We start from the raw sequence: 20,476 nt of genomic DNA, 5'->3' as shown, positions 1-20,476 counted from the left end.
TATACATTGCTGATAGAAGTGTAAATTAGTTCAACCATTAGGGAAAGCAGTATGGTGATTCCTCAAAGAACTAAAAACAGAAGTACTATTTGACCCAACCATCCCACTGCTGGGTATACACCCAAAGGAATATAAATTGTTCTACCATGAAGACACACATGCACATATGTTTATTGCAGCACTATTCACAATAGCAAAGACATGGAATCAACCTGAATGTCCAACAATGAGAGAGTGGATAAAGAAAATGTGGGAAATGTGCACCATGGAATACTATGCAGCAATAAAAAACAATGAGATAATTTCCTTTACAGGAAAATGGATGGAGTGAGGCCATTACCCATAGCAAACTAATGCAGGAACATAAAATCAAATACTGCATGTTCTCACTTATAAGTGGGAGCTAAATGATGAGAACATATGAACAGAAAAAAAGGGAACAACAGGCACTGGGGCCTACTTGAGGGAGAAGGGTGGGAGGAGGGAGAAGTTCAGAAAAGAAATAAAACTGTCAGGTACTATCTTTAGTACCCAAGTGGCAAAATAATCGGTATGTACACCAAATCCCCAAATCATGTATTTACCTATTTAACAAACCTGAACATGTACTCCTAAACCTAAAATAAAATTAAATGTTTCTTAAATCTTTCCTTTATTTATGTGTCCATCCTTCTATCATCCATTGATCCATCCATTTATCCATCCATCCATCTTTCCATCCGTCCATCCATCCATTCATGTATGTTGATAGTTATAATCCCACCTACCTTCCAAAGGGATCTGAGGGGTCTTATGATCAAGGCCAAGGTACAATGATCACGGGGTAAAAGAAAGAAACAAGTAACATGAGAGGAGAGGACTTTCCACTCTACAGGTCACCTCTGTTTTATTTTCCTTTCATCCATCTTTTCTTCTTTGCTTGCTCCCGGTTCTACCTCTTTTCATTAGTCCCTGTTGATAATGCCTGGAGTCAGCCAGCACTTTCCTTTAGCTAAGAAAGTGGTACTCCAGCTGAAACGACTTCAGCCCAGCCAACCTGGACTGTCAGCATTGCCTTTCAGTGGTAAATTATTTAGAATAGGATGGAGTAAGAAACCTGGGGTGATACTGGAGTGGACCAGTCTTTGTCAGGCAGAGAGCACAATGGCTAGCACTATAGGAATTATAATACAATTCTACCACAGCAAAACAGTGAAGATAACTAAATGTTTCCAAAATGAGATTATGACTTGTAACTGTTTTCTAATTTCAGTGTACAAATGTTAGCAATAGAGCTAAGCATCCCTCTTGAGTATCTTTATAACCAAAGTAGACTTATTATTCTCTCCTCCATCCTCATCCCACCTCTCTGCTGCCCCACAATAAAACAGTAAGAGTCACCCGTCTGGGATTCTGGAAGACACTCACCTGTGTTAGAATTAAGATCATCAGGCTCTGATTCAGTCCCATTTTGGCTTCCATTTCCCTGAAGAGTGTTCATAGCCATAAGCTTCATCTTCTGCAGTTTCATCGCCTCAGCCATTGCTGCAGCTGTTATACCTAAAAGCAGAATTATTTCATTCCATTTATTGATTTATATTAATAATTTCAACTTTTATTTTAGATTTGGGGGTACAAGGGCAGGTTTTTCACATGAAAATACTGCATGATACTGAGGTTTGAGCTATGGATGATCCTTTGGAAAATGGGGATCATTTCTTAATGTGATTGAAAGCTGGATAAATTTATTTAACAGAGCTATGCTACATAGCACAAACCAAAATTAACTTGAATTTGTTAATATTTTAACAATGTAACTTTAAATTCTTATAATTCCTTCATGCTACAATGAATAGTTTATAAATTTAAAAAAATATTAAATATATATCTGATCCCCAATTTGAAACACAAATAAAACAAAGATAGTAAAATGCAAATAGTTTAAAAAATTCCAAGACTCTTGCTAATGTATTCTTTTGTCTGCTAAGAGTTTTGGACAGTTATTTTGGACAGAATTCACTATGTAGTAAATTCCATCTAAAACAACATTGTCAGTGGGAGCACTCTGAAATTCTAAAAGAAACCCCTTTGAGTGTGTATCCTCATTAGTGCATATCTAAAGGAACCCTTTTCTAGTGCATATCCTTGCTGGCACTTTTATAAAGTATAGGCTGCCTACCCTATGAGGATCAGCTTAGCAGGGATGGGGAGAAGAAGGAAAAGACTTCAGGTATTCTTTCTACCTTTTTATCTGCCTCATACTTATACACTGAGGGACCAAATGAATGAAAACATGGCATGCCACCTATATAGCCAGCATCTGTAGTATAGTTATAATCTTTTGTATTAATAAAAGTCAGATATTAAAATAAAGCTCTCAGCATAATGGTATAAAGAGGTGGGGTGTGGGGGAATGGCCACAGATTAAAAAGTGAATATGTAAGTTTCAAATTATTTCTCCTAGGAAGTCTATATCAGACAGTAACACAACCATATATAAGGAAACAACTACTAAAAGTACCAGAAAAATCCATACTCCAACGATGTCCTCCAAAAAGTCTAGTGAATTCAACTTAATTATTTTTAGATAATGTCCCTAATCATCTACTGGTACTCTGCTACCACGGGCCAAAAAGAAAAAAGAAAAATTTGGTAGATTTTTAAAAATTTTATTATTATTATACTTTAAGTTTTAAGGTACATTTGCACAATGTGCAGGTTAGTTACATATGTATACATGTGCCATGCTGGTGTGCTGCACCCATTAACTCATCATTTAGCATTAAGTGTATCTCCTAAAGCTATCCCTCCCCACTCCCCCCACCCAACAACAGTCCCCAGAGTGTGATGTTCCCCTTCCTGTGTCCATGTGTTCTCATTGTTCAATTCCCACCTATGAGTGAGAATATGTGGTGTTTGGTTTTTTGTTCTTGCGATAGTTTACTGAGAATGATGATTTCCAATTTCATCCATGTCCCTACAAAGGACATGAACTCATCTTTTTTATGGCTGCATAGTATTCCATGGTGTATATGTGCCACATTTTCTTAATCCAGTCTATCATTGTTGGACATTTGGGTTGGTTCCAAGTCTTTGCTATTGTGAATAGTGTCCCAATAAACATACGGGTGCATGTGTCTTTATAGCAGCATGATTTATAGTCCTTTGGGTATATACCCAGTAATGGGATGGCTGGGTCAAATGGTATTTCTAGTTCTAGATCCCTGAGGAATGGCCACACTGACTTCCACAAGGGTCGAACTAGTTTACAGTCCCATCAACAGTGTAAAAGTGTTCCTATTTCTCCACATCCTCTCCAGCACCTGTCGTTTCCTGACTTTTTAATGATTGCCATTCTAACTGGTGTGAGATGGTATCTCATTGTGGTTTTGATTTGCATTTCTTTGATGGCCAGTGATGGTGAGCATTTTTTCATGTGTTTTTTGGCTGTATAAATGTCTTCTTTTGAGAAGTGTCTGTTCATGTCCTTTGCCCACTTTTTGATGGGGTCGTTTGTTTTTTTCTTGTAAATTTGTTTGAGTTCATTGTAGATTCAGGATATTACCCCTTTGTCAGATGAGCAGGTTGTGAACATTTTCTCCCAATTTGTAGGTTGCCTGTTCACTCTGATGGTAGTTTCTTTTGCTGTGCAGAAGCTCTTGAGTTTAATTAGATCGCATTTGTCAATTTTGGCTTTTATTGCCATTGCTTTTGGTGTTTTCCACATGAAGTTCTTGCCCAGGCCTATGTCTTGAATGGTAATGCCCAGGTTTTCTTCTAGGGTTTTTATGGTTTTAGGTCTAACATTTAAGTCTTTAATCCATCTTGAATTAATTTTTGTATAAGGTGTAAGGAAGGGATCCAGTTTCAGCTTTCTATATATGGCTAGCCAGTTTTCCCAGCACCATTTATTAAATAGGGAATCCTTTCCCCATTGCTTGTTTTTGTCAGATTTGTCAAAGATCAGATAGTTGTAGATATGCGGCATTATTTCTGAGGGCTCTGTTTTGTTCCATTGATCTATATCTCTGTTTTGGTACCAGTACCATGCTGTTTTGGTTACTGTAGCCTTGTAGTATAGTTTGAAGTCAGGTAGCATGATGCCTCCAGCTTTGTTCTTTTGGCTTAGGTTTGTCTTGGCGATGCGGGCTCTTTTTTGGTTCCATATGAACTTTAAAGTAGTTTTTTCCAATTCTGTGAAGAAAGTCATTGGTAGCTTGATGGGGATGGCATTGAATCTATAAATTACCTTGGGCAGTATGGCCATTTTCATGAAATTGATTCTTTCTACCCATGAGTATGGAATGTTCTTCCATTTGTTTGTATCCTCTTTTATTTCCTTGAGCAGTGGTTTGTAGTTCTCCTTGAAGAGGTCCTTGATGTCCCTTGTAAGTTGGATTCCTAGGTATTTTATTCTCTTTCAAGCAATTGTGAATGGGAGTTCACTCATGATTTGGCTCTCTGTTTGTCTGTTATTGATGTATAAGAATGCTTGTGATTTGTGTACATTGATTTTGTATCCTGAGACTTTGCTGAAGTTGCTTATCAGCTTAAGGAGATTTTGGGCTGAGACAATGGGGTTTTCTAGATATACAATCATGTCATCTGCGAACAAGGACAATTTGATTTCCTCTTGTCCTAATTGAATACCCTTTATTTCCTTCTCCTGCCTAATTGCCCTGGCCAGAACTTCTAACACTCTGTTGAATAGGAGTGGTGAGAGAGGGCATCCCTGTCTTGTGCCAGTTTTCAAAGGGAATGCTTCCAGTTTTTGCCCATTCACTATGATATTGGCTGTGGGTTTGTCATAGATAGCTCTTATTATTTTGAGATACGTCCCATCAGTACCTAATTTATTGAGAGTTTTTAGCATGAAGGGTTGTTGAATTTTGTCCAAGGCCTTTCCTGCATCTATTGAGATAATCATGTGGTTTTTGTCTTTGGTTCTGTTTATATGCTGGATTACGTTTATTGATTCACGTATATTGAACGAGCCTTGCATCCAAGGGATGAAGCCCACTTGATCATGTGGATAAGCTTTTTGATGTGCTGCTAGATTTGGTTTGCCAGTATTTTATTGAGGATTTTTGCATCAATGTTCATCAAGGATATTGGTCTAAAATTCTCTTTTTTGGTTGTGTCTCTGCCAGGCTTTGGTATCAGGATGATGCTGGCCTCATAAAATGAGTTAGGGAGGATTCCCTCTTTTTCTATTGATTGGAATAGTTTCAGAAGGAATGGTATCAGCTCCCCTTGTACCTCTGGTAGAATTCGGCTGTGAATCCATCTGGTCCTGGACTCTTTTTGGTTAGTAAGCCATTGATTATTGCCACAATTTCAGAGCCTGTTATTGGTCTATTCAGAGATTCAACTTCTTCCTGGTTTAGTCTTGGGAGGGTGTATGTGTCGAGGAATTTATCCATTTCTTCTAGATTTTCTAGTTTATTTGCGTAGAGGTGTTTGTAGTATTCTCTGATGGTAGTTTGTATTTCTGTGGGATCGTTGGTGATATCCCCTTTATCATTTTTTATTGCGTCTATTTGATTCTTCTCTCTTTTCTTCTTTATTAGTCTTGCTAGCAGTCTATCAATTTTGTTGATCCTTTCAAAAAACCAGCTCCTGGATTCATTAATTTTTGAAGGGTTTTTTGTGTCTCTATTTCCTTCAGTTCTGCTCTGATTTTAGTTATTTCTTGCCTTCTGCTAGCTTTTGAATGTGTTTGCTTTTGCTTTTCTAGTTCTTTTAATTGTGATGTTAGGGTGTCAATTTTGGATCTTTCCTGCTTTGTCTTGTGGGCATTTAGTGCTATAAATTTCCTTCTACACACTGCTTTGAAGGTGTCCCAGAGATTCTGGTATGTTGTGTCTTTGTTCTCATTGGTTTCAAAGAACATCTTTATTTTTGCCTTCATTTCGTTATGTACCCAGTAGTCATTCAGGAGCAAGTTGTTCAGTTTCCACGTAGTTGAGTGGTTTTGAATGAGTTTCTGAATCCTGAGTTCTAGTTTGATTGCACTGTGGTCTGAGAGACAGTTTGTTATAATTTCTGATCTTTTACATTTGCTGAGGAGAGCTTTACTTCCAACTATGTGGTCAATTTTGGAATAGGTGTGGTGTGGTGCTGAAAAAAAGGTATATTCTGTTGATTTGGTAGATTTTGAAGGATTATTTCAGAATTCAGTAAAATTCATCCTACCATAAAAATGTGATTCAAGGAAAAGAAGGCAAATATTGGTTTTTCAAAAAAAAATCATAACTGTCACTAGAAGATCCTGATTCTAAGAGGTAAAGTGAATCCTTATCAAATATGTAAGCTGAGGTAAATACAGCCTAAACCATCTAACAGTGTGTTTGGTAGAATAACTAAGGTTCTATTTTGCCATTCTGTACTCCTTATGAATAGAAAACTCATAATGAAGCAAACTTTTCATCACATTAGATTGTCTCTAAATCATGGCAAAAAAAAAATCTGAAGGGAAATTTCCTTAGTATCTAAACTAATGATTTACATTTGTACATTATCTTGATGGCCAAAGAGATTTTCTTGCCACATCTAGTTTAGCTTTATAAAATTCCAGTCCCCCGAATAACCCATTCAGCTCCCAAAGGGTATGTCTAGACAGAAAATACGATGGCAATGATTTAAACAAATGGACCTTGCTTAGGACCACCATGACTGAGTGCCTCATAATCAAAACTGTATCAATAAGTTTCCAGAATTTACATTGGCTCCTCAGAACTGAATCCTGGCTATGATAATTACTGAATTAATAGGTATTTTATTATTTGTAGGGTAAATAATGGATTTCAGTGAACAATATATACTTCCTAACTCTGAAAACGAAAGATATACAAATATCTAAACCCTCTCACAGATAAAGAAAATTCATGGTAAAATATTTGTCTCCTATGATGATATTAAAAGAATTAATGAGCCAGACTCCCCACATATTTTTAATTTGTACAAAAGATTTAGGAGCTAGTTTAATTCTTCAGTTTGCAAATGAGGAAACTGAGTCTCAGATTGAACCATTATAGGTCGGTTATTTAGGTGAAGATATGGAGCAGAAGTCCAAGTTTCCTGATGGAACCTAGATGTATTTGTTAAAGTCCTAAAGTAGCTCACACATGAGTTAAAAAAAATCTCTAAAGGATGAGATCCCCTTACCACATATGGTCATGCATTTTTTGTTGTCTTTTATATAGCTCCTTACACTTTATTCAAAGTTTAGAGGTATAGCCTATATAACATATATTTTGTATTGCCTCATGGTGCAGAAAAATTTTATTTGATTTTTTGTTTTATTTTTAAAAAACTACTTTACAGAGGTACAATTGAGATACAATAATCTGTACATATATAATGTATACAACTTGATGAGCGTGGAGCTAAGTATATACCCATGAAACCATCACCATAATTTATACCATAATTGCAGTGACTTTAAGCTTATGAAACTCTTAAATCCTATTTGTTTAGTCTTCAGTACAGCACCTGAATATCTGTGTCTTCAGATAAAACTATAGTCAAGGATAGGAAAACAGTGGGAAAGATGTTTTGGTTCATATGAATTTTTCATAGCAATTTGGCCTTTTATTCAACTGTTCAATTAAATTCTTATCCTCAGGAAGCTTCTCAGTGTAACACTGATAGATTTAGAATAGCAGTTTAGCACCTGGCCACAAGTTCTCAAAATGCAGGTCTGGAATGATACATAAAAAGGGCAATACATAAAGCTGATTCTGGAGTTACTTAGTTAAATTTTACTTGGGAACCAAAATTTCAACTTGCACCGGACAACTAGAAAATAGTAAGTTAGATGAAAATGAAAAGATTCATTTAAAAGTGAAAGTGCTACAATATAGGTAAAAAGTCACACATGTACCTAGAAGTATAAAAGTTGTCCTTTTCAGTCACTGAATCTGAAAATAACACATTTACATTATGTTCAAATTACATATATTTAAATCATTGAAATTGGTTTGGAAAGGCAGAGATTCAATGTTACTGGGAAAACATTCACATTTTACACTGACTGATAACTGAGCATTTACTTCTGTATCCTCAATGCCTTCTATTCTTGTTCACTTGATTTCATTATTGCCTCAATGTCTAGTCACTGTAATTATTGACCAAGTCATAACGTATAGCCCTTATGGTACTCTACACTCTTCTTTTTATAATTTAAATATATTTATTAAGTTATTTGATTTGTTATTTTCTTTTTTAAAAACTACTTTACTGAGGTATGATTCAGATACAAAAAGCTGTAAATATGTAATTCATAAACTTGATGAGTTTGGACATATGTATATATCCATGAAACCATTACCATAGTCTATACCACAAACCTCCATAAGTTTCTGCCTGTCCACTTTATATATTACAGTTGTTGTTTGTGTGATAAAAACATGTAACATAAGACCTACCCTCTTAGCAAAGTTTTAAGTATGCAATACAGTATTGTTAACTATAGACACTATGCTGTACAGTAGATCTCTAGGACTTATTCATCTTGTACATCTGAAACTTTGCTCATCTCAACTAATAACACCCTGTTTCCTCTTCTCCTCAGTGCACGGCAACCACCATTCTAATCTCTGCTTCCATGAGTTTGACTATTTTAGATTCATCATATAAGTGGTGTCACAGTGTTTGTCCCTCTGTCTGACTTATTTTGTTTAGCATATCATGCTTCAGGTTTATTCATGTTGTCACAAACGGGAAGATTTCATTCTTTGTAAAAGCTGAATAAAATTCCATTGTATATAATATATAAATACCAGGTTTTTTAAATCCATTCATCCATTGTTGGTCATTTAGGCTTTTTAACATGTTGGCTATTGTTAATAAAGCAGCAATGAACATGGGAGTGCAGATATTTCTTTGAGATTATGATTTTACCTCTTATATATATTCAGAAGTGGGATCATTGGATGGTATGATAGTTCTATTTTTAATTTTTTGAGAAACCAACATACTGTTTTCCATACTGGCTAAACCAGTTTACATTCTCACCAATATAATTGTGCAAACGTTCTCTTAATCCACATTTTCTCCATTATTTCTTACATATATTTTTAAAAATAATAGTCCTATTAACAAGTGTGAGGTGATATCTCATTACGGTTTTGATTTGCATTTCCCTGATGATTAGTGATGTTGAACATGTTTTTTCATATACCTGTTGGTCATTTGTATGTCTTATTTCAAGAAAAAAATATTTTCAGCTCTGTTGCCTATACATTTATTTATTTATTTAAATATATTTAGGATGTATAAGTGTCAGTTTCATGCATCCATATATTGCATAGAGATAAGGTCTGGGCTTTTAGTGTTTATTTTTTGTTATTGAGTTGCAGGATATCCTTATATATTTTGTATACTAACCCTTTGTTATGTATATGATTTGAAAATATATTCTCCCATTCTGTAGGTTGCCCTTTCACTCTGTTGATTGCTTTCTTTGCTGTGTAGAAGCTTTTTAGTTTGATATAGTACCACTTCATGTTTGCTTGTGTTACCCATGCTTTTGGTGTCATATCCAAGAAATCATTGCCTAGACCAATATCAAGAAATTTTTTCCCTATGTTTTCTTCTATCAGTTTTGTCACGTCAGGTCTTATATTTAACTCCATTTTTTTAAAATAAAAGTATATATTTAAGGGTTACCAGTGCAGTTTTATGGATATATTGTGTATTGGTGAACTCTGAATTTTTAGTGTAACAATCATCCGAACAGTTTGTATTGTACCCATTAAGTAATTTCTCAACCCTCATCTCCTACCTGCCCTCCCACCCTTCTGAATCTCCAATGAATATTACTTTACACTCTGTGTGCACGTATACATGTCATTTAGCTCCCATTTATAAGTGAGAACATGCAGTGTTTGAATTTTCATTTCTGACTTGTTGTACTTAAAATAATGGCCTCCAGTTCTACGCATGTTGCTGCAAAAGACATGTCATTCTTTCTTACAGCTAAATAGTATCCCATGGTGTGTGTGTAAACCATATTTTATTTCTTTTTTAAACTTTTTATTTCAGGCTTGGGGGTACATGAGAAAGTCTGTTACATAGATAAACATATGTCATGGGAGTTTGTTGTACATATTATTACATCACCCAGGTATTAATCGCAGTACCCAATAGTTATCTTTTTTGCTTATATCCTCCACCACCCTCTCCCCTAAAGTAGACCCCGGTGTCTGCTGTTCCCTTCTTTGTGTTCATAAGTTCCTATCATTTAGCTCTCACTTAGAAGTGAAAACATGCAGTATTTGGTTTTCTGTTCCTGCCTTAGTTTGTTAAGGATGATAGCCTCCAATTTCATCCATGTTCCCCAAAAAGGCATGATCTTGTTCCTTCTTATGGCTGCATAATATTCCATAGGGTATATGTACCACATTTTCTTTATCCAGTCCGTCATTGCTGGACATTTAAGTTGATTCCATGTCTTTAGTGTTGTGAACAGTGCTGCAATGAACATTTGCATGCATGTGCCTTTCTGGTAGAATGCTTTATATTCTTCTGGGTATATACCCAGTAATAGCATTGCTGGGTCAAATAGTAGTTTTGCTTTTAGCTCTTTGAGGAATCCCCATACTGCTTTCTACAAAGATTGAACTAATTCACACTCCTATCAACAGTGCATAAGTGTTCCCTCTTCTTTGTAACCTTGCCAGCATATGTTAATTTTTTTCTTTTTTATGATACCCATTTTGATTTGCATTTTTATAACGATCAGTGATATAGAGTTGTTTTTTCATATGCTTGTTCACTGCATGTATGTCTTCTTTTGAAAAGTGTCTGTTCATGTCCTTTGCCCACTTTTTAGAGGGGTTGTTTTTATCTTGTAAATTTGTTTAAGTCCCTTATAGATGCTGGATATTAGAATTTTGTCAGATGCATAGTTTGCAAATATTTTCTCCTAATCTGTAAGTTGTCTGCTTACTCTGTTGATAGGTTCTTTTGCTGTGCAGAAGCCTTGAAGTTTAATTAGATCTCAGTTGTTAATGTTTGCTTTTGTTGTGCTTGCTTTTGGTGTCTTTCTCATGAAATCTTTGCCCATTCCTAGGTCCAGGATGGTATTGCCTAGGTTGTCTTCCAGGATTTTTATAGTTTTTGGTTATACATTTAAGTCATTAATCCATATTGAGTTAATTTTTGTATATGCTTTAAAGAAGGGGTCCAGCTTCAATCTGCTCCATATGGCTAGCCCAGTTATCCCAGCACCATTTATGAAATAGGGAGTCTTTTCCCCATTGCTTGTTTTTGTCAGCTATGTCAAAGATCAGATGGTCATAGATATTCAGTTATTTCTACACTCTCTATTTTGTTCCATTGATCTATGCACCTGTTTTTGTACCAGTGCCACACTGTTTTGGACACTGTAGCCTTTTAGTATAGTTTGAAGTCAGGTAATGTGATTTCTCCAGCTTTGTTCTTTTTGCTTAGAATTTCCTTGGCTATTCCAGCTCTTTTTTGGTTCCATATAAATTTATTTTTTCCTAGTTCTGTGAAGAATGTTGTTGGTAGTTTGATAGGAATAGTGTTAAATTTGTACATTGCTTTGGGCAGTCTAGCTATTTTAATTATGTTGATTCTTCCTATCCACAAGCAAAGAATGTTTTTCCATCCATTTGTGTCTTCTCTGATTTATTTGAACAGTGTTTTGTAATTCTCATTGCAGAGATCTTTCACCTCCCTAGTTAGCTGTATTCCTAGGTATTTTAATTTCTTGTGACAATTATAAGTGGGATTGTCTTTCTGATTTGGCTCTCAGTTTGGCTGTTGTTGGTGTATAGGAAAGCTAGTAATTTTTGTACATTGATTTCGCATCTTGCAACTTTGCTGAAGTTATGTGTCAGCTGAAGGGGCTTTGGGGCCGAAACTATGGGGTTTTCTAGATATAGAATCATATCGTCCACAAACAGAGATCATTTGACTTCCTCTCTTCCTATTCAGATGCCCTTTTTTCTCTCCTTCGCCTGATTGCTCTGGCTAGGATTTCCAATACTATGTTGAATAGATGTGATGAAAGAGGGCATCCTTGTCTCGTTCCAGTTTTCAAAGAGAATGCTTTCAGCTTTTGCATGTTCAGTATAATGTTTACTGTGGGTTTGTCATAGAAGGTTCTTATTATTTTGAGGTATGTTCCTTCAAAACCTACTTCATTGAGAGTTCTTAACATGCAGAGGTGTTCAATTTTATCAAAAACCTTTTCTACGTCTATGGAGATAATCATTTGGTTTTTGTCTTTTGTTCCGTTTATGTGATGAATCACATTTATTGATTTTTGTATGTTGAACCAACCTTGCATCCTGGGGATGAAGCCTACTTGATTATGGTGGATTAGCTTTTTGATATGTTGCAAGATCTGGTTTGCAAATATTTTTGTGGAGGTTTTTATTTGCATCAATATTCATCAAGGATATTCACCTGAAGTTTTCTTTTTTTGTTGTGTGTCTGCCAGGTTTTGGTTTCAGGATGATGACGGTCTCTTAGAATAAGTTGGGGAGGAGTCCCTTCTCTTCAGTTGTTTGAAATAATTTCAGTAGAAATTGTATGAGCTCTTCTTTGTACATCTGGTGGAATATGGCTGTGATTCCATCAGGTCCTGGGCTGATGTGACCCATCACATCAGCAATGGGGAAAAGACTCCCTATTTCATAAATGGTGCTGGGATAACTGGGCTAGCCATATGGAGCAGATTGAAAAAAATTTGGTTGGTAGGCTTATTACTGATTCAATTTCAGAGCTCGTTATTGGTCTGTTCTGGGAATCAATTTCTTCCAGGCTCAGTCTTGGGAGGTTGTATGTGTCCAGGAATTTATCTGTATCTTCTAGGTTTTCTAGTTTGTGTGTGTAGAAGTGTTTGTAGTAGCTTCTGATCGTTGTTTTGATTTCTGTGGGGTCAGTAGTATCATTCCCTTCCTCATTTCTAATTGTGTTTATTTGGATCTTCTCTCTTTCTTTCTTAATTAGTCTAGCTAGTGGCATATTTTATTTTATTTTTTTCAAAAAAAAAAAAACAATTCCTGGATTCACTGATCTTTTGAATGGCTTTTATGGGCCTCAGTTTCCTTCAGTTCAGCTCTGATTTTTGTTATTTCTCATCTTCTGCTAGATTTGGGGTTGATCAGTTCTTGCTTCTCTAATTAATTCTGTTGTGAAATTAGATTGTTAATTTGAAATCTTCCTAACTTTTTTATGTGGGCATTTACTGCTATGAATTTCCCTCTTAACACTGCCTTCTATGTGTCCCAGAGATTCTGGTATGTTGCATCTTTGTTCTCATTATTTTTAAAGAACTTATTGATTTCTGCCTTAATTTCATTATTTACTCCAAATCTTTCAGGAGCATGTTGTTTAATTTTCATATAATTGTATATTTTTTAGAGATTTTCATTGTGTTGATTTCTATTTTTATTGAGCTGTGGTCTGAAAATGTGTTTGGAATGATTTTGGTTCTTTTCCGTTTGTTGGGGATTGTTTTATGTTCAATTATTTAGTTGATTTTAGAGTATGTGCCATGTGGCAATGAGAAGAATGAATATTCTGTTGTTTTAGGGTGAAGAATTCTGTGAAGGTCTATCAGATCCATTTGGTCCAATGCTGAGTTTATGTCCTCAATATCTTTGGTCATTTTCTTCCTCAATGATCTATCTAACGCTGTCAGTGGAGTGTTGAAGTCTCCCACTCTTATTTGGTGGGAGTGTATGTCTCTTTGTATGTCTTGCTTTCTGAATCTGGATGTTCCTGTGTTGGGTGCATATATATTTAGGATAGTTAGCTCTTCTTGTTGAATTGAACACTTACCATTATGTAATGCTCTTCCTTGTCTTTTTTTATCTTTATCGGTTGGAAATCTGTTTTTCTGAAATTAGAGTTGCAACTCCTGTTTTTTTCTGTTTTCCATTTGCTTGCTAGATTTTTCTACATCCCTTTATTTTGAGCCTATGAGTGTCATGACATGTGAGGTGGATCTCTTGAAGACAGAATACTATGGGGTCTTGCTTTTTTATCCAGCTTACCACTGTGTACCTTTTAAGTGGGGCATTTAGCCCATTTACATTCAAGGTTAGTATTGATATGTGTGGATTTCATATTGTCATTATGCTGTTAGCTGGTAACTATGTTGGCTTGTTTGTGTGATTGCTTTACAGTGACACTGGTCTGTGTGTTTAAGTGTGTTTTTGTCTTAGCTGGTAGTGATATTTCCTTTCTATATTTAGTGGTCCTTTCAAGATCCCTTGTAAGACACTTCTAGTGGTAATAAAGTCCCTCACAATTTGCTTCTCTGAAGAGGATCTTATTTCTCCTTCACTTAGGAAGCTACATTTGGCTGGATATGAAATTATTGGTTGAAGATTTTTTTCTTTAAGAATGTTGAATAAATATAGGCCCCCAATCTCTTAAGGCTTGTAGGATTTCAGTTGAGAGGTCTGCTGTTAGCCTGATGGGCATCCCTTTGTAGGTTACCCGCCCTTTCTCCTCGGGTGTGTTGAACATTCTTTCTTTCATTTCAATCTTGGAAAATCGATGGTTATGTGTCTTGGGGAGTATCTTCTTGTGTAGAATCTTGCAGGAGTTCTCTATATTTGCTGAATTTGACTGTTGGCCTCTCTAGCAAGGTTGGGAAGTTTTCATGAACAATCTTCTGAAATATATTTTCCAAGTTGTTTGCTTCTCCCCCTCCCTTTTAGGGATGCCAATGATTCATAGATTTTGCCTCTTTACATAATCCCATATTTCCTGGATATTCTTGTCATTCATTTTTAATTTTTTTCTTTATTTTTGTCTGATTGTCTTATTTCAGAGAACCAGTCTTCAGGTTCCCAGATTCTTTTATCAACTTGGTTTATTCTGCTGCTGACACTTGTGACTGCATTGTGAAATTCTTCTATTGTGTTATTCAGCTCTGCCAGACACATTAGGTTCTTCTTTACACCAACTGTTTTGTCCTTCAGCTCCTGTATCACTTTATTGTGATTCATATTTTCCTGGGATTGGGTTTTGCCATCCTCCTAAATCTCAATGATTTTTGTTCCTATCCATATTCTGAATTCTATTTCTGTTATTCCAGGCAGTTTTGCCTGGTTAAGAACTCTTGTTGGAGGGCTGGTGTGATCATTTGGAGAATATATGACACTCTGGCCATTTTAGTCATTAGAGTTCTTAGGCTGGTTCTTTCTCATCTCTGTGTGTGATTGTTCCTTTAATTGCAGTGTAAATTGAATAGAGTCAATAGACTTCTTTTTTGGATGTTTTCACTGGGCCAAGGCTTTGTGTAGAGTCTTTATTTGCAGCTGACTTTTCATCTCTGGTTTCAGATGGGGAAATGACAGTAAAGTATTGTTGGGGTTGAAGCTTTGGGATGTGATCCAGGAGGTGACACTTAGCCTTATTCGTCAGTTGGTAGACCCTTGCTTGGTTGTGTGGCTCCCCTATGCTTCCTCACAGTTGCAGCTGTGTTCCCTCTCATGCTCTGAAAGGGTGGCTTCCTCTCCCCCTTGAGTGCTTGCTGTAGTTCATGACTTGGCACTCCTTAGCTGCCCACTGCAGTTCCTAGGCGATCTCAGTGTTTATGTTCCTTCCCCAGCTCAGAGGCAGCAGATGAAGAGATCTTAGTGGTTGTGGCCAAGGGTTATTTTGCTTGACTCTTGGGGGGGATCTACCGCAGAGAGAGATGCATGTGTAAGCAATCACTCCATCCAGTCAGCCCAAGAGAGAAGGTTTCTGCTTTGGGCCCATGCCAGGGGTTTACTGTCTGGTTATGAACCGTGAGAGGTGTGTGGGGCATGGGGGAGACTGACTGGCCTCTCCTTGTGTCAACTGTAGCTTGTTGGAGATGTGGATAAAGCACTTAGGGTCTTTGCTTCTTCATTAGTCTGGGAGTGGCAAGGACAGTTCCACCGCAGAGGCAGCGGCAGAGAGGCTTTCAGTTGCCCTTGGAGGCTCTGTCTAGGGAGTTGCTGAGTTTGTACTGGCTCAATAGCTCTGGCGGGGGGTGGCTGGAAGCACAGGCTGGAGGGCCTGCCAGATGAGGAGATATGGGAACAGGCACCCATGTAACAAGCTGGCCACTTTTCCTTAGGGCTGCTGCAGTATGCTTGGGGCCTGCTCCAGTCCCTAGTGACCTGGGATTTTCCAGAACCCAGAGGTGTCATCAGTGAAGGATGCAAAACAGCAAAGATGGTAGCCTGTCCCTCCCTCTGGGAGATTTATCCCAGGGAGGTACAAACCTGTTGCTGTTCCAAAAGCACCTGTAGGAAGTGGCTGGAGACCCTAGTTGGGAGGTCCTTCTCAGTGAGGAGAAATAGGATCGGGCATCCACTTAAAGCAGCAGTCTCAGCTGTGCTATGCTTGGGGATCCCTTCTGCCCTGGGTCAGCTCAGAATCTTCAAAGCCTGATGGCTGGAACTACTAAGGTGCCCCAGTAGCAAAAATGGTGGCCTGCCCCTCCACCAAGGAGCTCCTTCTTAGGGAGGTGCAATGCCACTACTGGTAGCTGGCTGGAATTCCAAACCAGTGGGTCTTATATTGTGATGCGCCTTGGAAGTGGGGCCTGCAGGCTGTTGCTTCTCAGCCCCCTGGATTCAGCCTCTTTCCTAGGGGTATGTACCATAGTCTAACCTCCCATTTTGCAGGAGCTGCAGCTACTTTTGCCAGTAAGCCCAAGTATTTAAGGCTCCAGGGTCTCCAACACATACCTGAGCAGCTGCTCAGAGCTCCACGTAGCTCTGTCGGTCAGACTGAAGACTGAAGGCCCTGGTGGACTGGGTTCACAAGGACATCTCCTGACCTGAGTGTTGCAAAGATCTGTGGGAGAAGTGTGGTTTCCCAGGGTTGCTCATTCATTCACCACTTCCCTGGGCAAGGCTTCATGTTGCTCCCAGGGGGGCTGTTTTCTGGTCTTGCTTTTCTTCATTCTCTGTGGGTCAAGTTGTTTCCTGGATCAATTGCAATGTGAGTACCTGGATGTTACAGTTGAAGATGTTGTGTTTACTGGCAGTTTCTGTTCCTCTCTGTTCCTCTCTGTGAGAGCCACACACACTAGCTGCTTCTAGTTGGCCATCTTGGCCACTCATCGCTACCTTATTTTCTTATCCACTCATTCACTGATGGACATTTAGGTTGATTCCATATCTTTGCTATTGTGACTAGTGCTGCAATAAACATATAAGTGTAGGTATATTTTTGATATAATAATTCCTTTTCCTTTTGGTAGATACCCAGTTGTGGGACTGCTGGATTGAATGGTAGTTCTATTTTTAGTTCATTGAGAAATTTCCATACTGTTTCCATATAGATTGTACTAACTTACATACCCACTAACAGTGTATAAGCATTTCCTTTCTCCATCTACTCACCAACATTTGTTATCTTTTTTTTCCTTTTTAAAAATAGCCAGTCTAAGATAATATCTCATTATGGTATTAATTTGAATTTATCTGATGAATAGGGACATTAAGCATTTTTTCACATGCTTGTTTGCCGTTTGTATGTCTTCTTTTCAAAAGTGTCTATTCATGTCCTTTGCCCACTTGTTAACGGGGTCTTTTTTTAATTTGTTGTTGAGTTGTTTTAGTCTCTTATAAATTATGACTATCAATCTCCTGTTGGATGCAGAGTTTGCAAATATTTTCTCCCACTCTTCCAGTGGTCTGTTCACTCTGTAGATTATTTCTTTTACTGTGCCAAATTTTTTAGTTTAATTCCCATTTGTCTATTTCTGTTTTTATTGTTTGTGCCTTTAAGGACTTAATCATGAATTAATTGCTTAGACAAATGTCCAGATGAGTTTTTCCTGGGTTTTCTTCTGATATTTTTATAATTTCAGGTGTTACATTTAACTCATTAATCCATCTGGAGCTAGTTTTTTCATATGGTGAGAGACAGGGATCCAGTTTCATTCTTCTGCATATGGTAATCCAATGTTCCCAGCACCATTGAAGAGGGTGGCTGTCCATTCCCCAGTGTATGTTTTTGTCAACTTTGTTAAACATCAGTTGGCTGTACATGTATGGCTTTATTTCTGGGATCTCTATTCTGTTCCACTGATCTCTGTGTCTGTTTTAACACCAGTTTCTTGTTGTTTTCGTTAGTGTACCTCTAATGTATAATTTGGGATCAGTACTGTGATGCCTCTACCCTTGTTCTTTTTGCTTAGGATTGCTTTGGCTATTTAGGCTCGTTTTTGGTTCCACATGAATTTTAGGAAAATGACATTGGTATTTTTTAAAATTTAACTTGTACTTTAGGTTTTGGGGTACATGTACAGGTTTAGTATGTAGGTAAATTTGTGTCACGAGGGTTTGTTACACAGATTATTTCATCACTCAGGTACTATGCCTAGTACCCATTAGTTACTTTTCCTGATCTGCTCCCTCCTCCCAAGCTCCACTCTCTGGTAGGCCCCAGTATGTGTAGTTTCCCTCTATGTGTCCATGTGTTCTCATCATTTAGCTCCCACTTATAAGTGAGGATATGTGGTATTTGCTTTTCTGCTCCTGTATTAGTTTGCTAAGGATAATGATCTGCAACTCCATCCACGTTCATACAAAGAACATGATTTTGTTCTTTTTTATGGCTGCATAGTATTCCATGGTGTATATATACCACATTTTCTTTAATCAGTCTACCATTGGTGGAAATTTAGGTTGATTCTGTGTCTCTACCATTGTGAATAGTGCTGCAAATATCTTTGGGTATAATAATAGCATTCAACACAGCAATCCTCTAATGGGGATTGCTGAGTTGAATAGTATATTTTTTTAGGTCTTTGAGGAATAGCCACACTGTTTTCCATGATGGTTGAATTATCTTACACACCAACCAACAGTATATAAGTGTTCCTTTTTCTCTGAAAACTAACCAGCATCTGTTTTTTTTGGCTTTTCAGTAATAGCCATTCTGACTCATGCTAGGTGGTATGTCATTGTGGTTTTGATTTGCATTTCTCTAATAATCAGTGATGTTGAGCTTTTTTTCATATGCTTCTTTTGCATGTGTGTCTTCTTTTGAAAAGTGTCTGTTCATGTCCTTTGCCCACTTTTTAATGGGATTACTCAGTTTTTTTTTTTTTTTTTTGTAAATTTGTTTAAGTTTATTATAGATGCTGGATATTTGAACTTTGTCACAGGTATACTTTGAAAAAATTTTCTCCCATTCTGTAGGTTACGTGTTTACTCTGCTGATACTCTCTTTTGCTGTACAGAAGCTCTTAGTTTAATTAAATCTCATTTGTCAATTTCTGTTTTTGTTGCAATTGCTTTTGGTGTCTTTGTCATGAAATCTTTGCCCATTCCTTTGTCCAGAATGGTATTGCATAGGTTGTATTCTAGAGTTTTTATAGTTTGGGGTGTTACATTTAAAACATTAATCCATATTGAGTTAATTTTTGTGTATGATGTAAGAATGGGGTATAGTGTCAATTTTCTGCATACGGCTAGCCAGTTATCCCAGCATCATTTATTGAATAGGCAGTTCTTTCCCCATTGCTTGTTTTTGTCAGTGTTGTCAAAGATCAGGTAGTTGTAGTCGTGTGGCCTTTTTTCTGGGCTCTCTATTCGGTTTCATTGGTCTATGTGTCTGTTTTTGTATCAGAAGCTTGCTGGTTTTGTTTTGTTTTTGTTTTTGTTTTTGTTTTTGTTTTTTTGTTTTCTTTTTTTGTTAGTTTGTTTATTTTGAGATGGAATTTCACTCTTGCTGCCCAGGCTGCAATGCAATGGGGTGATCTCAGCTCACTGCAACCTCTACCTCCTGGGTTCAAGTGATTCTGCTGCCTCAGCTTCCTGAGTAGCTGGGATTACAGGCACCCGCCACTACAGCCGGCTCATTTTTGGCATTTTTAGTAGAGATGAGGTTTCACCATGTTGGCCAGTCTGGTCTCGAACTCCTGACCTCAGGTGATCTGCCTGCCTCAGCCTCCCAAAGTGTTGAGATTACAGGTGTGAGCCACCGTGCCCAGCCTAGCATGCTGTTTTGGTTAATGTAGACCTGTAATACAGTTTAAACTCAGGTAGCATGATCCCCCGAGCTTTGTCCCTTTTACTTAAAATTGCTTTGGCTATTTGGGCTCATTTTGGCTCCATATGAATTTTAAAATAGTTTTCTCTGGGTTTGTGAAGAATGTCATTGATAGTTTAATAGGAATAGCACTGAATCTATCAATTGCTTTGGGAAGTATGAACATTTTAAAAATATTATTTATTTCTATCCATGAGTATGGGATGTTTTTCCATTTGTTTGTGTCATCTCTGATTTCCTTGGGCAGTGTTCAGTAGTTCTTCTTGTAGGGATCTTACACTTCCCTGGTTAGCTGTATTCCTAGGAATTTTATACTTTTTGTGGCAATTGTGAATGAGACTGTGTTCATGATTTGATTCTCAAATTGACTGTTGTTGGTGTATAGGAATGTTAGTGATTTTTGTGCATTGATTTGGTATTTTGAGACTTTATTGAAGTTGTTTATTAGTTTAAGGAGCTTTTG

The 20,476-nt window shown here is 37.2% G+C and overlaps 1 protein-coding gene across 6 annotated transcripts in view; it reads right to left on the bottom strand.

The window, feature by feature from the left end:
• DACH2 (dachshund family transcription factor 2) overlaps positions 1-20,476 on the bottom strand; it is a 672,286-nt gene that overhangs the window by 179,542 nt on the left and 472,268 nt on the right. For all 6 annotated transcript variants that reach the window (XM_054544812.1, XM_054544811.1, XM_054544814.1 and 3 more), the window contains one exon: positions 1,408-1,539. In XM_054544812.1, coding sequence (XP_054400787.1) covers positions 1,408-1,539 — 132 coding nt within the window. The remainder of the gene's footprint in view (positions 1-1,407; positions 1,540-20,476) is intronic.

This window comes from Pongo abelii, chromosome X (genome assembly GCF_028885655.2).
Source record: "Pongo abelii isolate AG06213 chromosome X, NHGRI_mPonAbe1-v2.0_pri, whole genome shotgun sequence".
Lineage (NCBI taxonomy): Eukaryota > Metazoa > Chordata > Mammalia > Primates > Hominidae > Pongo > Pongo abelii.
This window is presented reverse-complemented; position numbering and strand designations above follow the sequence as displayed.